A 19405-nucleotide genomic window follows, 5' to 3' on the forward strand; every position below is an offset into this window, starting at 1 on the left:
TTTGCAAGACTGTCTGCTATGTTAAAAACTTTATAAAGAACATTTAATTTGAATTTAATTATAAGTAAGTTGATAATTATAGATAAAAGATTTCTTCGCTCAGATAGAAAAACACTTCAGCACCAATTTTAAGAGTTCGTTGTTTGTCAGTGCAGTAGGCCCATTCCTCATCAGAGACGATACTTACCTTTGCCCGGCCTATCCTGCGAATGCAGGTCACGTATTGTCCTGCCAATTTCAATTCGATACGGCACATGCAGGTTGGTGGCAATGGCTAATCCTAGGCCCCAATTGTCGTCTGAAAACCACACAGAGATAGAGATAGGGGTGTGAGACAAATTAGGCAGTGATGTAGAAATTGAATTGCGTTTTTGTGGCTTGTAAAGTACTGGTGTCATGAGTAACCTGGCTATGGCACAATGCACCCTCTTTGAACACCCAAATCCACACTGTTTCTAATAAGCGCTTCCATGGATGCATTGCATGCGGTTATGCACCAATGCAGTGCAATCCACTAGTCACAGAAAGTGACCTCTAATAGGCAATGTATTTGGTAAATAAAGATCATGAATTCCCTATTTGAAAGGAAAAGGCTATCGGGATAGTGCCCACATTTAAGAGGATGTACACTTATAGAAAAAATGTCCTGCATTTTGGAACTCGCCCTAAAAAAAAATACGCCCACCCTAACGCCCACAAACCGCACAAAACTGCCACACCCACACTTTTGAAAAATGTTTTGATATGTTTTCATTTTTTTATTAGTATTGTAAATTTGTATCGATCTGCCACAAAATTGTTTGCCACGCCCACCCTAACGCCCACTAATAGCGCACAATGGCCACGCCCACACTTTTGAAAAATGTTTTGAAATTTTTTTTTACGTTTTTGTTAGTTCTGTAACTTTTTACTCGATTTGCCAAAAATCTCTTGCCGCCTAATCTTAACTTTCTAGCTTTTATATTTCCTCCGATCTCGACGCTCATACGGACAGACAGACGGACGAACGGACAGATCGACTAGGCTATTGATCCTGATCAAGAATATATATACTATATTATATATTATATGGTCGGAAACGCTTCCTTCTGCCTGTTACATACTTTTCAACGAATCCAATATACCCCTTTACTCTACGAGTAACAGGTATAATTATGCTAAATTTTTAGGGTTAATTTTTCGAATGGCTCCCTTTTTAGGGCGTTTTTCTTAATATACAGGCGAAAAGTTTGATTTGTAGGGCGATTTTGATTAGGCTCTTTTATGAGTATATAAAAAACAGTTTGGTAATAGGGCGTATTCTCTAAAAATGTTTCGTCAATGAGTTTAATGCATGAAATGTTGGGACTTGGTTTACAAAGAATGCTGTCTAACCAAGAATTACACAAAAATAGAGCGGTAAAATATAATTATTTAACTCAATTATTTATTGTATAGACTCAAGTCCTAACTTCCAACTTCATTTCAAGTGACTTGTAAAATACTGCCTTCCAAACAAATTAATAGAATTTACAGTGGCAATTCCGAAATTCGGATTTTTGTGGTTTCTGCGCCGAAACGAACGTTGCGGCTTCCACATGGGTCTTGGCTCCCTCAGGAGGTACATCCTGCTTACCCAGTTCAGCCATGAAGCCGCAGTGCTTTTTGGCTTCTCTGGGGCAAGGACATTTGTCCACACTAGCACCGACTACTCTGGCATTAAAATCGTGATCGGTGGCCGGAGGTCTGGGGATGTACTTATTGGGATTACGGGCTATAATCCGCCAGTTTGGATGCGGAGCAAGGTAATCAATGTCATTGTCCAAAATCTCCTTAGCTAATCGTTTGCAGAGGACGGGATTATCGACAGCGGCCATAAGGCGACTATCAAATAGTTTCTCTTCCTCCACCTGGATACGCTTCATCTCTTTGATTTGGGCATCCAAGTCTGCTTTGTGCTGTATCTGGCGGCACACAATCATTTCATGAGTAACCTCTGGATGAACAAAGCGATTCTCCAAAATTTTGTCCTCCCGGAGTTCAGCATCAGACCGGATTCTGCGTTCGAAGTCCTCGCAGATCTGTTTCCGGAGGACCTCGTGGCACTTTTCTGCAGCCGTCCGTTTCAGTCGTATCCTTTCTGTGATGTTGACCTTGGTACACATGTCCAGCTGGTAGAGATCGGCGATGCGCTCGTCCATCATCTTCTCGATTCCCAATTCAAGAGATTGCATGCGGCGAAGGTAGGCAAGGTATTCCAGAGTTGCTCGGTTAAGATCCTTCTTAGACTGAGCAATCTTGGCTAGGCCTTCGGCTTGCAACCGTTGCGTTTCCCGGCAAAAGGCCATGTGGTCTGCCTTCTCCACCTCCCACTCCGCCAGGCGGGCGCATCTTTTTCGCTCGATCTCTTTCAGCAAATCGTTTTGGTAGGCTAGTTGGTCAACTGACGCAGGCTGGTGCTCCTTCTCAAACGCCTCCAAGCGGATCTCCTCCAGAAGAGAATTAAGTAACCGCTCGTCTTCCATCCTTTCTGCCATCGTCGCCTTGCGCTTCTCCTCGTGCTCAGCTACTTGGACAGCCAGGACATGATTTACTTGTTCTTGCATCTGGTGGCGCCTCAGATTTTCCTCCGCTTGGTTGCAGTCGAACTGGGCCCACCGGCGGCGATTCAGCTCCAGCCAATAATTATCTTGCTGGCACTCGCGCCGCTTCTTCCGTTGGTTCTCTAGAATTTGCTCCTCCTGGACTATCTTCGTCTCCACGAGGTCCTGCTGCCGAAGTGCCTCGCGGATCTCGTAGCAGTCGAGCATGACCTGCTGAATGTGCTTTTCCTCGAGAAACTTTTTCTGATGCTTGGCCACCTGTTCCTTGATGGCGTGGAGGTGCTCCTTACGTTCCTTGATGTCCTGGTCGATCCGGGTCTTTACCGTGTTCGAAAACTCCTCCTCGTACCGCTTGTCCTCCTCATCCAGCATGATCTTCAGCCTTCTGCTCCGTTCTTGCAGTTCCGCCGCGGCCACCTGTTTCGCCTTGTTCACCAGCATACCGATTTGGGTGTGCAGACTTTTGCGGTCCGTCCGCGTAATGAAGTTGAAGTGGTCTGCACCACGTCCGGAGGTCTGCATTTTGTCCAATTAAACTAACCAAATATCCAAAAATGTGTACAAGTCGGGTACTGAAAATACTCTAATAATTTGATGTGTGCAGGTTTCGCTTGAAGGGATTTCGTGACGGGAAAGTCAATCGTTGTATTTAAAACAAATAAGTCAAAAAACATAGTCGACAGTATAATGAATATTTATTGTGGATTCATTTGCTAATCAGTAATTTCAACGCATTCAATTTTGTTTTTTGGAAATTCGATTGAAATTTGCGAAAATTATAAAGAATTATCAAATATTATTAAAAGCGCGGAAGTGGCAACATTTGGAAACAAACTTTCACTGCGTGTATGTCTCGGGAATCCGCATGTTTCTCAGCTTCTCAGATCGAGGCGCTCATACGGACAGACGGACATAGCCAGATTGACTTTGCTTGTGATCATGATCAAGAATATATATGTACATACATAAACAAGAGAGAACGCTATAGTCCAGTTCCCCGACTATCTGATACCCGTTACTCATTTAGTGAAAGTGCGAAGAGAAATTTCAAAACTGACCGTTTTTGGGCGTTAGAGTGGGCGTATCAAAACGATTTTTGGTAAATAGAGTTAAATTTACAAGACGAACAAAAATGTGAAAAAAAATTACCTAACATTTTTCAAAAGTATGGACGTGGCAGTTTGTGGGCGTTAGAGTGGGCGTGGCAAAAAGTTTTTCTGCAGATCAATAGAATTAGACAATACTAATAAAAAAAATGAAAAAATATTAAAACATTTTACAAAAGTGTGGGCGTGGCGGCTTTGAGCGGTTTGTAGGCGTTAGAGTGGGCGTAGCAACATTAATCCACAAACTTGCGCTGCGTCTATGTCTCTGGAGTGTGCATGCTTAATCTCAACATTCTAGCTTTTATAGTTCCTGAGATCTCGACGTTCATACGGACAGACGGACATGGCCAGATCGACTTGGCTATTGATCCTGATCAAGAATATATATATTTTACATAGTCGGAAACGCTTCCTTCTGCCTGTTACATACTTTTCAACGAATCTAGTATACCCTTTTACTCTACGAGTAACGGGTGTAACTATATACAGAAAACTAATTAGAAACAAATAACTAAGGTAGATTTAACACAGATTGTTTTTGTCCCTTAGTAGATTAAAATAGGTTATGTGAAAAAGAGTATATGCTAATTTGTATATATAGATTTTGGTTTAGTATATATAATGTACTTCACTTTGTACCTAGTAACTTTAGTGCTGAGATGGGAGTCGGGCGCGGAGGTCTTCACCTGCGATTGGCAAGTTCATCTTTGCCAAAGTGCAAAATTTTGCAATTACGCAGCGCAGAGTTTCTGCTGCGAAGAAAGGACCAAGATAACGATGGTGTTGGAGGCTGAAGCGAGGCTCGGCGTAAGCCTTAGCCATATGAACTTCGGCTGGGATTTTTTTGTCCATTCCGAAAAAGTAATGTGGTTAAATATATACATAGACAATTTGCGTAGTTCTCCTAAAACAATAACAAATGTCATAAGTGCTTGGCCAGTATAACCAATGCGCAAGAGGCAGCGTGATAAGAAGCTGCAGCTGTTCGGTTTTTCAACTTTAAGCCCTAGGAAAAACCGTGTTCCTGATTTGTGTATTTACTCGTAATGTAAATTTACTCGTAATGTACTAGATTCGTTGAAAAGTATGTAATAGGCAAAAGGTAGCGGTTCCGACCATTTAAATTATATATATTCTTGATCAGGATCAATCTGGCCATATCCGTCTGTCCGTCCGTATGAACGTCGAGATCTCAGGAACTATAAAAGCATTTTTGTTAGTCTTGTAAATTTTCCACGCCCACTTTAACGCCCACAAACCGCCAAAAACTGTCAGTGTGGAAATTTCCCTTTGCACTTCCACTAGCTGAGTAACGGCTATCAGATTGTCGGGGAACTGGACTATAGCATTTCTCAAATAGAAAGAGAAACATTATTGTATAAATTCTGAACAGGAAAATGTACTTTAATCATTACATGTAGACACTTAGAAACTCTTGCAATGTAACGGCTTCGGATTTCTATTAATCTAAAATTAATGGCCATCGGTTGATCCCAAAATGCTGCGTTTAATTGCCACGTTTGCTAGTTTGCTAATATTAGAGCAGCCACCTAATTAAATTACATATGCAGATGTGTCAACTTAATGGTGATCTGTTTGCCCTTCCCACCCCCTATTTTCCCTCTTATTCCGTGGATCTCACTATTTTTTGGCGCCTGTCAGCGTTTGGGCAAACACTCAGCGAGCAGCGTTAATCATTATAATGTCGCCAATAATTGCATTGCGTAAAGGCACACGTGTACGTACAGTTTGCTACAAGCTGCCACTTCCCTCATCCCCATTCCCACCTAACTCTATAATTTGGTACTACGTGGGCCGAGCTCCTGCCACAGCCACGACCACCAAGTGCCCACACCCATCGTCCTATGAGCAATCGGCAATGTGTTTATTTAACATATAGGCAACTTGCCTTAGCTGTCAGCCATAATATGGAGTTAGGAACTAATCATCCTTAGTCTAGTATCAGATCTTATGAAATGGGATATAAAGAGGTACTGTAGACAGGTCCTCTGTTCAAATTGGACACGGAACATTATACAATATATAATATATACAGCGGTGGACCCTAATATAGCAAACTATGCCGATTTTCTTTTCTTATTTTTTTAGGTTGTTAAAATAATTAGATCACTAATATTTTATTGTGGGGGTAGGGTACTAAGTAGAAAAGAAGTTCCGATATTTTCGACTCTCTAGCTTTTGTCTTCTTTCATTGCCATTCGTTTTTACCCAGACACTCCCAAAATTGGCTGGACACGAATTTAGCACACTTGAGCACTTTGATCGTTATACGTACAGTTGTTGGAAGCAAGTGAATTTTTTCGATCTTAAATTAATAAATTGTGCTTTATTAGTTCGGTAAATACTAAAAAATTTGGTTTAAAATGGCTAAAGGTAGCTGGTGTACTGAAGCACAGCTAGATGTCATTCAATTATGAAATGGACGGAAAAATCAATTTCACAATAGTAATGCAAAAAGGCAAAAACAAAGTCGCCGATCCCGTAAAACCAAAGCCTGGTAGGACAGTCTCATTCAGAAAGCGTCCAGAGCTGATACCTTCATAATTTCAAGGGCTATTAGAAATGAAATTTCATCAACCCAAGTAGTAAATGTGTCTTCCAGGACAATAAGAAGACGTCTTAACGAAAAAAATCTACGTGGATGTATAGTACAACAAAAGCCATTCGTAAAAAAAAAAAAACAAGAGAGAACGCTATAGTCGAGTTCCCCGACTATCTGATACCCGTTACTCAGCTCTTGGAAGTGCGAAGGAGAGAATTCAACACTGAAAGTTTTTGGCGGCCTGTGGGCGTTAGAGTCAGCGTGGCAAAAAGTTTTTTTGTAAATCGAGAAACAATTACAAGACTAACAAAACTGTGAAAAATATCAAAACATTTTTCAAAAGTGTGGGTGTGGCAGCTTTGGGCGTTAGAGTGGGCGTGGCAACATGGGTCAACAAACTTGCGCTCGACGTTCATACGGACATGGCTAAATCGACTCGGCTATTGATCCTGATCAACAATATATATGGGCAATTCCACGCGAAGGTCAACCATTACTTCCATTTTTTGTCCCGTGCGACAGTGGTAGTTTTTTGCAATTATCTTGAAAATGAAAAGTTGGCCGAACTCAACTTTTTCACCAATAATAGAGCTATGGAAGAGTAATAATTTAAACCTACTCGCCAAAATTTAAAATGCTTTAATTGTGTATTTTTATACCCGTTACTCGTAGAGTAAAAGGGTATACTAGATTCGTTGAAAAGTATGTAACAGGCAGAAGGAAGCGTTTCCGACCATATAAAGTATATATATTCTTGATCAGGATCAGTAGCCGAGTCGATCTGGCCATGTCCGTCTGTCCGTCCGTCTGTCCGTATGAACGTCGAGATCTCAGGAACCACAAAAGCTAGAAAGTTGAGTATAAACATACAGACTCCAGAGACATAGACGCAGCGCAAGTTTGTTGATTCATGTTGCCACGCCCACTCTAACGCCCACAAACCGCATAAAACTGCCACGCCCACACTTTTGAAAAATGTTTTAATATTTTTTAATTTTTGTATTAGTCTTGTAAATTTCTATCGATTTGTCAAAAAAACTTTTTGCCACGCCCACTCTAACGCCCACAAACCGCCAAAAACTGTTAGTGTTGAAGACTCTCCTTCGCACTTACACTAGCTGAGTAACGGGTATCAGATAGTCGGGGACCTCGACTATAGCGTTCTCTCTTGTTTTTTCCTTTAAAAGCGTACAAATGTCCCGTGCGACAGCATGGAATTGCCCATATACTTAATATGGTCGGAAACCCAGTATAACCTTTCCTCTACGAGTAACGGGTATAATGATCATGGTGCGTTTGTCTAGAATTTATGGCACATAGCCTTTTAGGGTGCGTTGCCTGACTTTATGGCATATATTTTTAAAAATAGAAAATCGTCGTTAGTTAAGCGCTTTATTTTTTCTAGGGCAATTTACTAAAATGCAGAATATTTTTTCTGTGAGTGTAGGGGTTTTACGTAAATTCTATCGTAAATTTTGTTTTCCATTTATTTTTCAATTATTCCTACGGTCCAGGACGTTCCGGCCTATATATTACTTGCCATAGAAAAAAGGCTTTTGGATAAGTTTCATGCAGATAGCTTTATAGTAAGACAAAGACACTAGTTTGGGTAAGACTGGACGGGCCGGAACGAAAATTACTTACCGCCAATATAAATATCAACTTGCGAAAAATTCAACTTGGTGGAAATGCTTTGCACAGCTAGGGAAATTGCTTCGAATGATGGAAGAATATTGCTGGATATCTGTAAAAACAAATTAGTTAAATGTAAGACTAAAGATTTTTTGCCAAATCGTATAAATGACCAACTAGGGGGCCAAACCCTGACCCCATTAACATAACTCTTCACCGCCTCCAAATTTCCATCGCTTTTACTCTGTTTCAGGGTCCTTTGCCCTCTCATTATACCCGTTACTCGTGGAGTAAAAGGGTATACTAGATTCGTTGATAAGTATGTAAAAGGCAGAATAAAGCGTTTCCGACCATATAGAGTATATATATTCTTGATCAGGATCAATAGCCGAGTGTAGATCGGCCATGTCCGTCTGTCTGTCCGTATGAACGTCTAGAGACATTGATGCAGCGCAAGTTTGTTGACCCATGTTGCCACGCCCACTTTAACGCCCACAAACCGCCAAAAATGCCACGCCCACACTTTAGGAAAATGTTTATATTTTTTATAGTTTTATTAGTCTTGCAAATTTCTATCGTTTTGCCAAAAAACTTTTTGCCACGCCCACACACCGCGAAAAATTATCAGTGTTGAAAGAGCCTCCTTCGCACTTCCACTAGCTGAGTAACGGGTAACGTTTCCTTGGCAATGACATGCTGAACTCTCAAATGAAGACTGTGCCATTTCGACACCACACTCAGTGTTTATAGGCTTGTGGCAGATCAGCATAACGGACCCTGGCACCCCAAATCTACGCGACTGCGTTCTTGCATTTTTGTCGCGTCGAAGTTCACTGGAATTCAGGCCCGAATCTACTCGAAGCTCGCCACACTTCTTACAGCCATGTCGCGCCTAGGCTACGCAAAACAGAAACAACTGTTAGCCCAGGCATTGAACGGACACAAGACGAATTCTAGAGAAAATAGAGAATTCAGCGAATTGCTTAACATTTCATCATTTATTTATATTAATTAACATTAACATGGTATAATGCTTCAGCATGACATATAATATAAAGCGGCGACACGGCCATCCTGACCAGCACACGTCCTCGTGTGTTACAAAAGATTTTCTTTTCGCTTTTATTATTTAATTTTTTAGTTAGCAGATTATGTAGTACTCCCTGAAAATACCATTTAAAGCAATTCATAAGTATTAGTAAGGTTGTTCGCCTTTATTATTATTTTGATTTAGTTGACCAACTCAATGACAGAAGTGCTGTGGATCGTTTTTTTTTTTTTTTTTACTTCAATTTGTTAGACAATTTTCAACAGCCGGACAGTGAGTTCTCAAAAATTGCAATGTTGCAATGAACTCTGACATTCAGGACACCAGCCAAAACAGCCTTTTGCCACACGTCAATCGGCAGACATCTATTAAGCCAACACAATAACTCGTGTACCTGTTAGCACTGCCAACTCCATAATATGCACTGCCAAAGATATAGTGTCTGAACCAAAAACGTCAATAGCGTCTCTTTCAACACTTCCTCTAACGTCTCTTTCAACGTTTTATCGCCTCTTTCAACGATTTATCGTCTCTTTCAACGATTTGGCGTCTCTTTCAAAACCTCTAGTTCGAATGCACGAACATGTCTGTAACGTTTCAACGTGTTCACTCTCATTGGAATCCACCAATGCCTTCTCATTACACATATCCAACTCTCCTGGAATCTCTTCTGTCGGCATACTTCTCAAGGCTTCATGCGAATACTTACATATATGTTCGCTTATTAACTAAAGATTTCAAGACATAACGGTCTCCATCCAGCACCTCTGCCACAAGGAATGGGCCTTTAAATTTATTGTCTAATTTGGTCTGATGTCTCTCCTCGTTTCTGAGCAAATCATTATCGCCCACTTTAAAATGATTGATTTTAGCTTTATTTTTATCATACCTTTCTTTACAATGCGTTGTTTTGCATATTTTCTTTGGCCATTTTTCTTACAAAATTTATATAAACTTTACTATTTTCTTCACAAATCGGTAGCATGTTTAAAGGGGTTGCCTCTTTCCCAATTAACAATTCAAGAGGACGAGATTTCGTTACAGTACAATTTATGGCTAGTTGAATTTTACCTATGGCATCTTGCCAAGAACGCTGACTACTGTCGACTGCAGTTAACATACGTTTTAAAACGCTCATAACGCGTTCTACCTGGCCATTTGCGCGACTGGCGCCTGTTGCAATTAAGTGTAAATTTATGTTTTGCTTTGAACAGAATTCATTAAAACTTGATTCAGTAAAAGATCTACCCTGATCTGCAATGATTCGCGATGGTACACTAAATATGGATATTGCCGATTTTAAAGCGTCTATACAACTTTCGCTGTTACTATTTACTGTGTAGTACAAATAAACAACCTTAGTAAAAGCATCTATCTGGACAATAATATGCTCCTTTTGATCCCTCTTTCCGCTCAACTTGCCCGTAATATTAATATGTATCGTATGGCATGGAATATCTACTTTGGGTATGGGATGAAGTTCAATCGGCAACTTTCCGGATGGAGGGTTAGTCAATTTGCAAGTTATACAATTTTCCACAAACTTTCGGACGTACTTAGCCATATTTTCGAACAAATAAAATTCCTACATTTTATCCAAAGTTTTCTCCCACCCAAGGCGCACAACCGCTTCATGGACATGGTTTACTATTGACCATCTGAATGGTCTGGGGACTACAGGAAGGCACCGAGTTTTTTCATTTCTCTGGATTTTGCGATTTGTTGCTCGGCAAGAAGCCAGTTGTCTGTTATTTCGGCTAACAAGACATGCCTAACTGATAGCGGATGATTACGCGAAAGAAAATCAACATGATCCATTTTAATACCTGGTCTATACTAGATATCAAAATCAAAAGATGCATATACGCACACCAACGGTGAACTCGTGGCGTAAGATCAATTTTACTGCGTGTCGCTTTTAGCGAATTACAATCAGTAAATACAGTAAAATGCCGAACATGTAATTAATTCCGAAAGTGGTTCATGGAATTGTATACGGCTAGTTTCAAGTTCGTATGAGATTCGGTAGAAGATGTTTGCTTGCTATAATATTCGATAGCATGAGGCTTGTGGTCAATTTTATGAAGCAGAATAGCTCCATAGCCATCCATACTAGCATCAGTGTGCAACTCGATGGGATATTGTGGGTCAAATATAATAAGGACTGGCTCATCCGTCAGTATTTTCATAACCTTGCTGCGGATCTGCTCATGCTCTGATTCATGCTCTCCATTCAAATATTTTACTTTTACAAGTAAGACCATACAACGGTTCCATTAACTCTGAACATTTTGGCACGAGCATTTTGCTAAATTCAATGAAAAACCAACTTTGGATAGAATTCTTAAAACCGTTCTTAATCTTTCATAGGCTTCTTTCTTAGTTTGTGATACTATCATAATGTCATCCATATAAACAATAACATATGAGTATGCTAGTTCACCCAATGCTTTTATTACTGTACGTTGAAATACAGATGGAGCATTTTTTAACCCGAATGGCATGGTTAAAAACTCGTATTGTCCCTCCGGAGTAACGAATGCAGTACGTTCAATAGAATTTGGGTGAATAGGTATCTGGTGAAAACCGCTAGCCATATCTAAACAAGAAAAGTACCTAGCGCCGCGTAGCCTAGATATTTGGTCGCTTATCAGCGGCAAGTGGTAATTTTGGGCAATGGTGTTTGCATTTAATTCACGGTAATCCACGCATAGTCGATCCGAACCGTTTTTCTTTTTAACTAGTAGCACGGAACTGGCAAACGGACAACTGCTGGGACGAATAATTTGATGATAACCATTCATTAATTTTGTTTTTCACAATTTCTTTTTCCTCTATACTAAGTCGATAGGGTCGCCTATGAACAGTTTTGATGGGGTCAATTAGGCGTATCTCTAACTCGCCGGTTGTAACGCGTTTGTTTGGAAATCCGCTAATAAATGAGTCTGCAAATTCATTCAAAATGTCTATTTAATTTGACTTATCCACCCCACACAATTCGGTATCAATGTCAGAAAGATCGGCGCTATTATTCAAAGCAGAAAGGGTGTACACAGACTTAGTCTTAAAAAGTTCATTCTTTTCATTGTAGCTCCAAAATTCTGATTTAAAATCTCACGCCCAATTATTATATTATAATTAATGTAACTATTAAGGACTACATGGAAAAGGACTTCGATCGGGTATCCGCTATTAATGACTTTTGATAGAATTTGTAGTGTGCTAGTTACGGTATTATTTCCAATGCCCCTTAACACTACAATGTTGTTGATGCGTGTGCCCGCCAGTTGTGTAGACGCAGATTCCTTCAGAATCAGCTCCAGAATCGAAATAAAATGGATACGACTCACCGGATGAGATTAGGGTACCAATTGGCTCTGCTACTTGACACAAGTTAACACGCTTCTCTTCGTTCCTGTTGTGAGTTGTTGATAGTTGTCGTGCAGGGCAATTTGGTAAAATGTGCCCAGATTTTGCACACTTGTAACACGAAATTGCTCCATTCTGTCCATCAGACGAACGTCCAGCATTTGGATGAGATGCATTTTAAGGTTTAAAGTTGTTTTTCCGTGAACGACATTCGGCGATTTTGTGGCCTGTTTTTCCGCAAGCGTGTGCAAGCGCGCTTTCTTGCTTGCAGAATTTTCCGGTACAGACTGGTCCCTTCTTCTGGCAAATGAAAACGCCCGCAACTCATTTTGTAGCTCATTGCGTGTCTTAATAGTAGTTGTGAACACCGTGCGTTGAATTCTAGTGTCAACAATTGCCGCATGCGCCAAGACAGTTGATACCGCAATTTCTTCTTTTGTCATGGACTTCCATTTGGCCATAAGTGTAGTTATAAGTCGGTTTCCATACACAGAAATGATTTCGCCGTCACTAGGTCGACCGTTCAAGACATTGAACAATGTTGATGCTGGGGTCTCGTTGCCATCAAAATGCTGCAGAAATAGTTCTTTGAACTCACTCCATGTCATTCCAGAAAAGCATATTTGCGAAAGCCATATATTCTTGATCAGGATCAATAGCCGAGTCGATCTGGCCATGTCCGTCCGTCTGTCTGTCCGTATGAACGTCGAGATCTCAGGAACTACAAAAGAAAGCTAGAAAGTTGAGATTAAGCATACAGACTCCAAAGACATAGACGCAGCGCAAGTTTGTCGATTCATGTTGCCACGCCCACTCTAACGGCCACAAACCGCCCAAAACTGGCACGCCCACACATTTTTGAAAAATGTTTTGAAATTTTTAAATTTTTGTATTAGTCTTGTAAATTTCTAACGATTTGCCAAAAAACTTTTTGCCACGCCCACTCTAACGCTCACAAACCACCCAAAGCTGCTACGCCCACACTTTGGAAAAATGTTTTGATATTTTTTCATTCTTGCATTAGTCTTGTAAATTTCTATCGATTTGCTAAAAAAAAATTTGCGACGCCCACTCTAGCGCCCACAAACCGCCAACAACTGTCAGTGTGGAAATTTCTCCTTCGCACTTTCACTAGCTGAGTAACGGGTATCGATAGTCGGGGAACTCTCTTGTTTCTCTCTCTCTCTTGTTTTTTTTTTTATTTCAAAGATCAATGAAAAACAATGAAAAACACTTTACATTACATATAACTTTTGGCAACAGGGCGGAAAATTTTATTTTCTAGAGCTTTTTTCTTTTCGTATGTATCCTTGATTTATTTTTCCATAGCATTTACTCACAGGTGAATGGTTAGTCTTTAGCCGAAATGTTATGCAATGGAGCCAAGGGCCAAAAAAATAATCAACATTAATCACAGCTCAGCAAATATTTGACATTTGCAGCCTCTTTTGCAGATTTTGAAGCCTGCACCTCTACCTCGCGGATTCTTGGCTTATTTCCATTCAACCCCACCTATTTTGTTGCCGTATTTTGTATTTATACCCGTTACTCGTAGAGTAAAAGGGAATACTAGATTCGATGAAAAGTATGTAACAGGCAGAAGGAAGTCTTTCCGACCATATAAAGTATATATATTCTTGATCAGGATCAGGAGCCGAGTCGATTTGGCCATGTCCGTCTGTCCGTCCGTCTGTCGGTCCGTATGAACGTCGAGATCTCAGGAACTACAAAAGCTAGAAAGTTGAGATTAAGCATACAGACTCCAGGGACATAGACGCAGCGCAAGTTTGTCGATTCATGTTGCCACGCCACAAACCGCCCAAAACTGCCACGTCCACACTTTAGAAAAATGTTTCGATATTTTTTCATTTTTGTATTAGTCTTGTAAATTTCTATCGATTTGCCAAAAAAGTTTTTGCCACGCCCAATCTAACGCCCACAAAACCGCCAAAAACTGTATGTGCTGAAGACTTTCCTTCGCACTTCGAATATCTGAGTAACGGATATCAGATAGTCGGGGAACTTGACTATAGCGTTCTCTCTTGTTTTCATTTAACATCTCTTGCTACTTCAAAACTTTCTAACCAACACAAAGATAAAACGTGTTCACATGTTAATAATTTAGTTAGTTATTATTAGGGGCGTGTGCATATTAATTTGTATTTTATGGTGACCTCTATTTGTGCGTGGCGAGCCTGAAGGTATGTATTTATATGGGCTTAATAAAGGGTTGACAGCGGGATAGCAAGTATAAGAGGACATGAAAAAAGTCTTATACGAGTAAAGTTTTGCATGCCAATAGTTCAAAAACATATACTGGTTTAACCTCTTGTCGCCTAATAACTTTATTAAAAAACAATTTAAAACAAGAGAGAACGCTATAGTCGAGTTCCCCGACTATTTGATACCCGTTACTTAGCTAGTGAAAGTGCGAAGGAGTCTTCAGCACTTACAGTTCTTGGCGGTTTGTGGGCGTGGCAAAAAGTTTTTTGGCAAATCGATAGAAATTTATAAGACTAATACAAAAATGAAAAAATATCAAAACATTTTTCAAAAGTGTGGGCGTAGTAGCTTTGGGCGGTTTGTGGGCGTTAGAGTGGGCGTGGCAAAAAGTTTTATAGCAAATCGTTAGAAATTTATAAGACTAATACAAAAATGAAAAAATATCAAAACATTTTTCAAAAGTGTGGGCGTGGCAGTTTTGGGCGGTTTGTGGGCGTTAGAGTGGGCGTGGCAACATGAATCGACAAACTTGCGCTGCGTCTATGTCTCAGGAGTCAGTATGCTTAATCTCAACTTTCTACCTTTTGTAGTTCCTGAGATCTCGACGTTCATACGGACAGACAGACGGACAGACGGACGGACAGACGGACATGGCCATGGTCTATATGTCTGGAATCAGCTTTCATAATCTGCTTTCTAGCTTTTATAGTTCCTGAGATCTCGACGTTCATACGGACGGACAGATCCAGATTGACTCCGCTTTTGATTCTGATCAAGAAGAAATATACTTTATGTGGTCGAAAACGCTTTCTTCTACCTGTTACATAAATACATTTCAACGAATCTAGTGCACTATTTTGTTTTCTATGAGTAACGGGTATAATATTTTTGGAGCTGTCATTATTATTAAAAAACAGCCCAAACTTTGGATCCGGGCACCTAATTTGCTGACATTTAACCAATGATAAATGGCCAGCACATGCAGTTGACAAACCATTAAGTTTAGGCCTATGTACATTAGAAGCAGAGTTGTTTTCTTATTGGGTGGCAGAGGGGCAACAATCTTGAAGGTGCTAAAAAGTTACACAACCGAACTATCACCAGTCAGAAATTCGGGAACGTGTCGAGAAAAATACGTATTACAGAGTTCTTCTTTTTCCACAGCTCAACGAAAAAATTTTGGAAGCTTGGATACGGCTCTTTTGGATACGTAAGAAAAATAAACAAGGGAGAACGCTATAGTCGAGTTCCCCGACTATCTGATACCCGTTACTCAGCTAGTGGAAGTACAAAGGAGAAATTTCCACACTGACAGTTGTTGGTGGTTTGTGGGCGTTAGAGTGGGCGTGGCAAAAAGTTTTTCTGCAAATCGATAGAAATTTTCAAAAATAATACAAAAATGACAAAATATCAAAACATTTTTCAAAAGTGTGGGCGTGGCAGTTTTAGGCGGTTTGTGGGCGTTAGAGTGGGCGTGGTAACGTGAATCGACATCTATGTCTGCGTGCTGAATTTCAATTTTCTAGCTTTTATAGTTCCTGAGATCTCGACGTTATACGGACAGACAGATGGACGGACAGATCTAAATGGCCAGATCGACTCGGCTATCGATCCTGATCAAGAATATATATACTTTATATGGTCGGAAACGCTTCTACTAGCATCTTTTTCAATTAAAATTCTATATTATTGTAATATAAATATTGTAATATAAATATTCTGAAATACTTGTTTCGGAAAACATTTAGAAGTCGAATGCATCAAAAACCTTTCAGGGAATACATCCTTACAAGCCTTTAACTGAGTGCTTTCAGATGTATGAAAGATAAAGTATGAAGAGAGCCCGGAATACAAATTTTTCTACTTGTGGAACCACTTTACTCGAAACGGAAGTAAGACGGAACGTGTTAGGAAATACTTCCACATCCGAGTGGGTAAGCACACGCCAAATTTCTGCAGTTTGCCAGTTTTGCTCCCTTCAGCGATCTTGGGGTCAATTCAATGGAATTTAAATGACAGATGCCTGATGAATTTGTTTCGTGTAACTTTTGTCTGCATTCGAGGAAAACATCGCAAGAGAACAAATCATTTTAATGCCGGGCAAGTTACCAGGAAAACTTATTTCTATTAGCCATAATCGTCATTTGGAAGACAACATTCGGCGATTATTGTCGATATACCGCAATATGCCAAAAGATTATCTTAAAAAAAATAAAATACATGACAATCAAATAATCCATAATTATTTTATTGCAATTTAAATTTCTATACCGTTTAAAAACCCCTTTACATATAAAGTGATTTGACTGCTTATAAAAAGATTAAATTTATGGTGGTCCTCTGCCCTTGGAGCTCTCTTTGTGACAATTAAGACCTCGTGTCCACGTGGGCCACGTGTGTGCATTACTTTGTTGAATATTTTAGCGGTGCCTAAGTGGCAACCTGTTTGAACCGCCAGCCTTTTTATGAGCAGCTCTTCCAGCGAAATAAAGGCTGAAAATGTCAGAGAAAACGAGTGAAAAACCGAAAGATTTTCTTGCATCTCTGAATTTATTATGACTTTTATGCAAATTTATGCAAAGGCTATGAACGCAATTAATGTGGAAAGAGACGTTTTATGTCCTTGCCACTTACCCTTACGAAGGGCTAACCAGATTATCTGAAAGGTCAGCAGGTTCCCCGATTTCACCCTATATAATTCTGATACAATAACTGCGACCTGTCTTCCAAAAAATAGTCCACAGAAATGATTTAGTCAGCTGCCGATTTAAATCAATTTCAAAATATTAGAGAACGCTATTATCGATTACCCATTACTTAACTAGCGATTCTAATAAAGAATATACATATGCATATATAGCAAGTGCGAACATCCTACAAAATTATGCTCAAAACTGGTTAGCTTGCTTTTCGTATTTGTAATTGTTAAACTGCCGCATTCTGCATCAGAAATAATAATTTTTATACGTTCTGTTCATATGATCTCAGGAACTATAAAAGCTGGAATGTTAGATTAAGAATGATTTGTAAAATACTTTTTTTTTGGTTTAGCAGCTTAAAATGAGAAACCTTAGTTGCTGCATCTCGTAGGCCCAAGGTATAACGAGTCCTAATTTGAAAGTGCATTCGTTTTTAAATAACTAAGTTATGAATTCTGGTCATGTTACTGGTGTATGCCAATATGAAAACTATCATATATTTATACCCGTTACTAGTAGAGTAAAATGAATACAGGATCGATGAATGCTGTGGCGATCTGGCCAAGTCTGTACGTCCGTATGACCGCCTCGATATCAGAAACTATACAAGCTAGAGAGTTGAGATTACGCTTATACTAGATTCGTTGAAAACTTTGCAACAGACAGAAGGAAGCATATAATATATATATTCTTTATCAGGATCAATAGCCGAGGGGATCTGGCCATGTTCGTCTGTCTGTCCGAGACAGGAACTATAAAAGCTAGAAAGTTGAGACTAAGCATGCAGACTCGGGAGGCATAGACACAGCGCAAGTTTGTTGACCCACGCCCACAAACCGCCAAAAACGGTCGGTGTTAAAATTTCTCCTTCGCACTTTCACTAGCTGAGTAACGGGTATCAGATAGTCGGGGAACACGACTATAGCGTTCTATCTTGTTTAATTTGTATAGAATTTTTACGTATAGCTTACCACTTCTCCAAACCACCAGACATAGCTTGAAAACAAGCTATAAAAGATTAAAGCGGCATTTAAATTGAATGGGGTCCTTGGCGGGTGATGGGTTACATCTGAAATCCCAGTGAGACAACTCTAATCGTTAAATGAAACCTTTCTCGGCATCAATGCATTGCCAATCTGGGACGACTACAATTTATCTCAGTCAGTCGATTCATTCATGCACTGATTCACTCATTCAGACCGTAAGCTGGCACTGCATTTTATCAAGGCCAAAGTGTGGATTCCAGCACTCTGAATGCCATGCATCCAAGTCCTATCCTTCTGTTGTCCCACAAAGCATTTGCCTTTCACTCAATCAGCTTGACAACAATAGCAAAGAAAGCTGAAAGCTGCATGACCAGCACATCGGTTCTGACTACCAACGGGATTGACAACATTAAGTGGAAGTATGTATATGATAATGGAAAATAGTTGGGTCAAAGAAAATAAAGAAAGGGAAAACTTTTTTAAAGTATATTAAGTAAGGTTGTAAATGTACCCGTTACTCCTAGACTAAAAAGGTGTACTAGATTTGTTGAATAGTATGTAACAGGAAGAAGGAAGTGTTTCCGACAATATAAAATATATATTCTGGATCTTGGCCATGTATGAACATCGAGATCGCCCTAAGAGTCACACTTTTCGTGGGCGTGGCAAAAAGTTTTTTTGCAAATCGTTAGAAATTTACAAGACTGATACAAAAATGAAAAAATATCGAAACATTTTTCATAAGTGTGGGCGTGGCAGCTTTGGGCGGTTTGTGGGCGTTAGAGTGGGCGTGGCAACATGAATCGACAAACTTGCGCTGCGTCTATGCCCCTGGAGTCTGTATGCTTAATCTCAACTTTCTAGCTTTTGTAGTTCCTGAGATCTCGACGTTCATACGGACGGACAGACGGACAGACAGACGGCCAGACGGACGGACAGACCGACATGGCCAAATCGACTCGGCTACTGATCCTGATCAAGAATATATATACTTTATATGGTCGGAAACGCTTCCTTCTGCCTGTTACATACTTTTCAACGAATCTAGTATACCCTTTTACTCTACGGGTATAAAAACGCCCTAAAAACGGAGTCATTACTAACATGAGCTTAATTTTAGAAAAATTAAGCCTAAAAATTGAGCTTTTGCTTACTTTTACGGTGAGTTAAGTTTTAGTTAAGAAAAATTTTCTTAAT

At 39.9% G+C, this 19405-nt stretch overlaps 2 protein-coding genes across 3 annotated transcripts in view; both read right to left on the bottom strand.

Annotated features, from left to right (window-relative positions):
• Positions 1 to 19405, bottom strand: part of LOC122620104 — a 63265-nt gene that overhangs the window by 9521 nt on the left and 34339 nt on the right. Inside the window, exons 1-3 of one of the 2 annotated variants that reach the window (XM_043797409.1) lie at positions 18194 to 18230; positions 7896 to 7995; positions 188 to 298 (exon numbers count right to left, since the gene is read on the bottom strand). Coding sequence is in view for 1 of the 2 variants with exons in the window: in XM_043797408.1 (XP_043653343.1) it covers positions 188 to 298; positions 7896 to 7995 (211 nt within the window). In the remaining variant the exon portion in view is untranslated. Of the gene's footprint in view, positions 1 to 187; positions 299 to 7895; positions 7996 to 18193; positions 18231 to 19405 lie in introns of those variants that run through there. The other variant, XM_043797408.1, reaches the window with a different exon arrangement.
• LOC122620105 (trichohyalin) lies at positions 1413 to 3226 on the bottom strand. Its single transcript, XM_043797411.1, has one exon. The coding sequence runs from the start codon at positions 3102 to 3104 to the stop codon at positions 1500 to 1502; it is 1605 nt and encodes a 534-aa protein (XP_043653346.1). The 5' UTR covers positions 3105 to 3226; the 3' UTR covers positions 1413 to 1499.

The sequence above is a fragment of the Drosophila teissieri genome, chromosome 3R (assembly GCF_016746235.2).
Source record: "Drosophila teissieri strain GT53w chromosome 3R, Prin_Dtei_1.1, whole genome shotgun sequence".
In the NCBI taxonomy this organism is placed as follows: Eukaryota; Metazoa; Arthropoda; class Insecta; order Diptera; family Drosophilidae; genus Drosophila; species Drosophila teissieri.

Excerpts from the sequence above, each read along its gene's own strand:
- LOC122620105 (XM_043797411.1), bottom strand. The coding sequence starts at position 3,104 with ATGCAGACCTCCGGACGTGGTGCAGACCACTTCAACTTCATTACGCGG.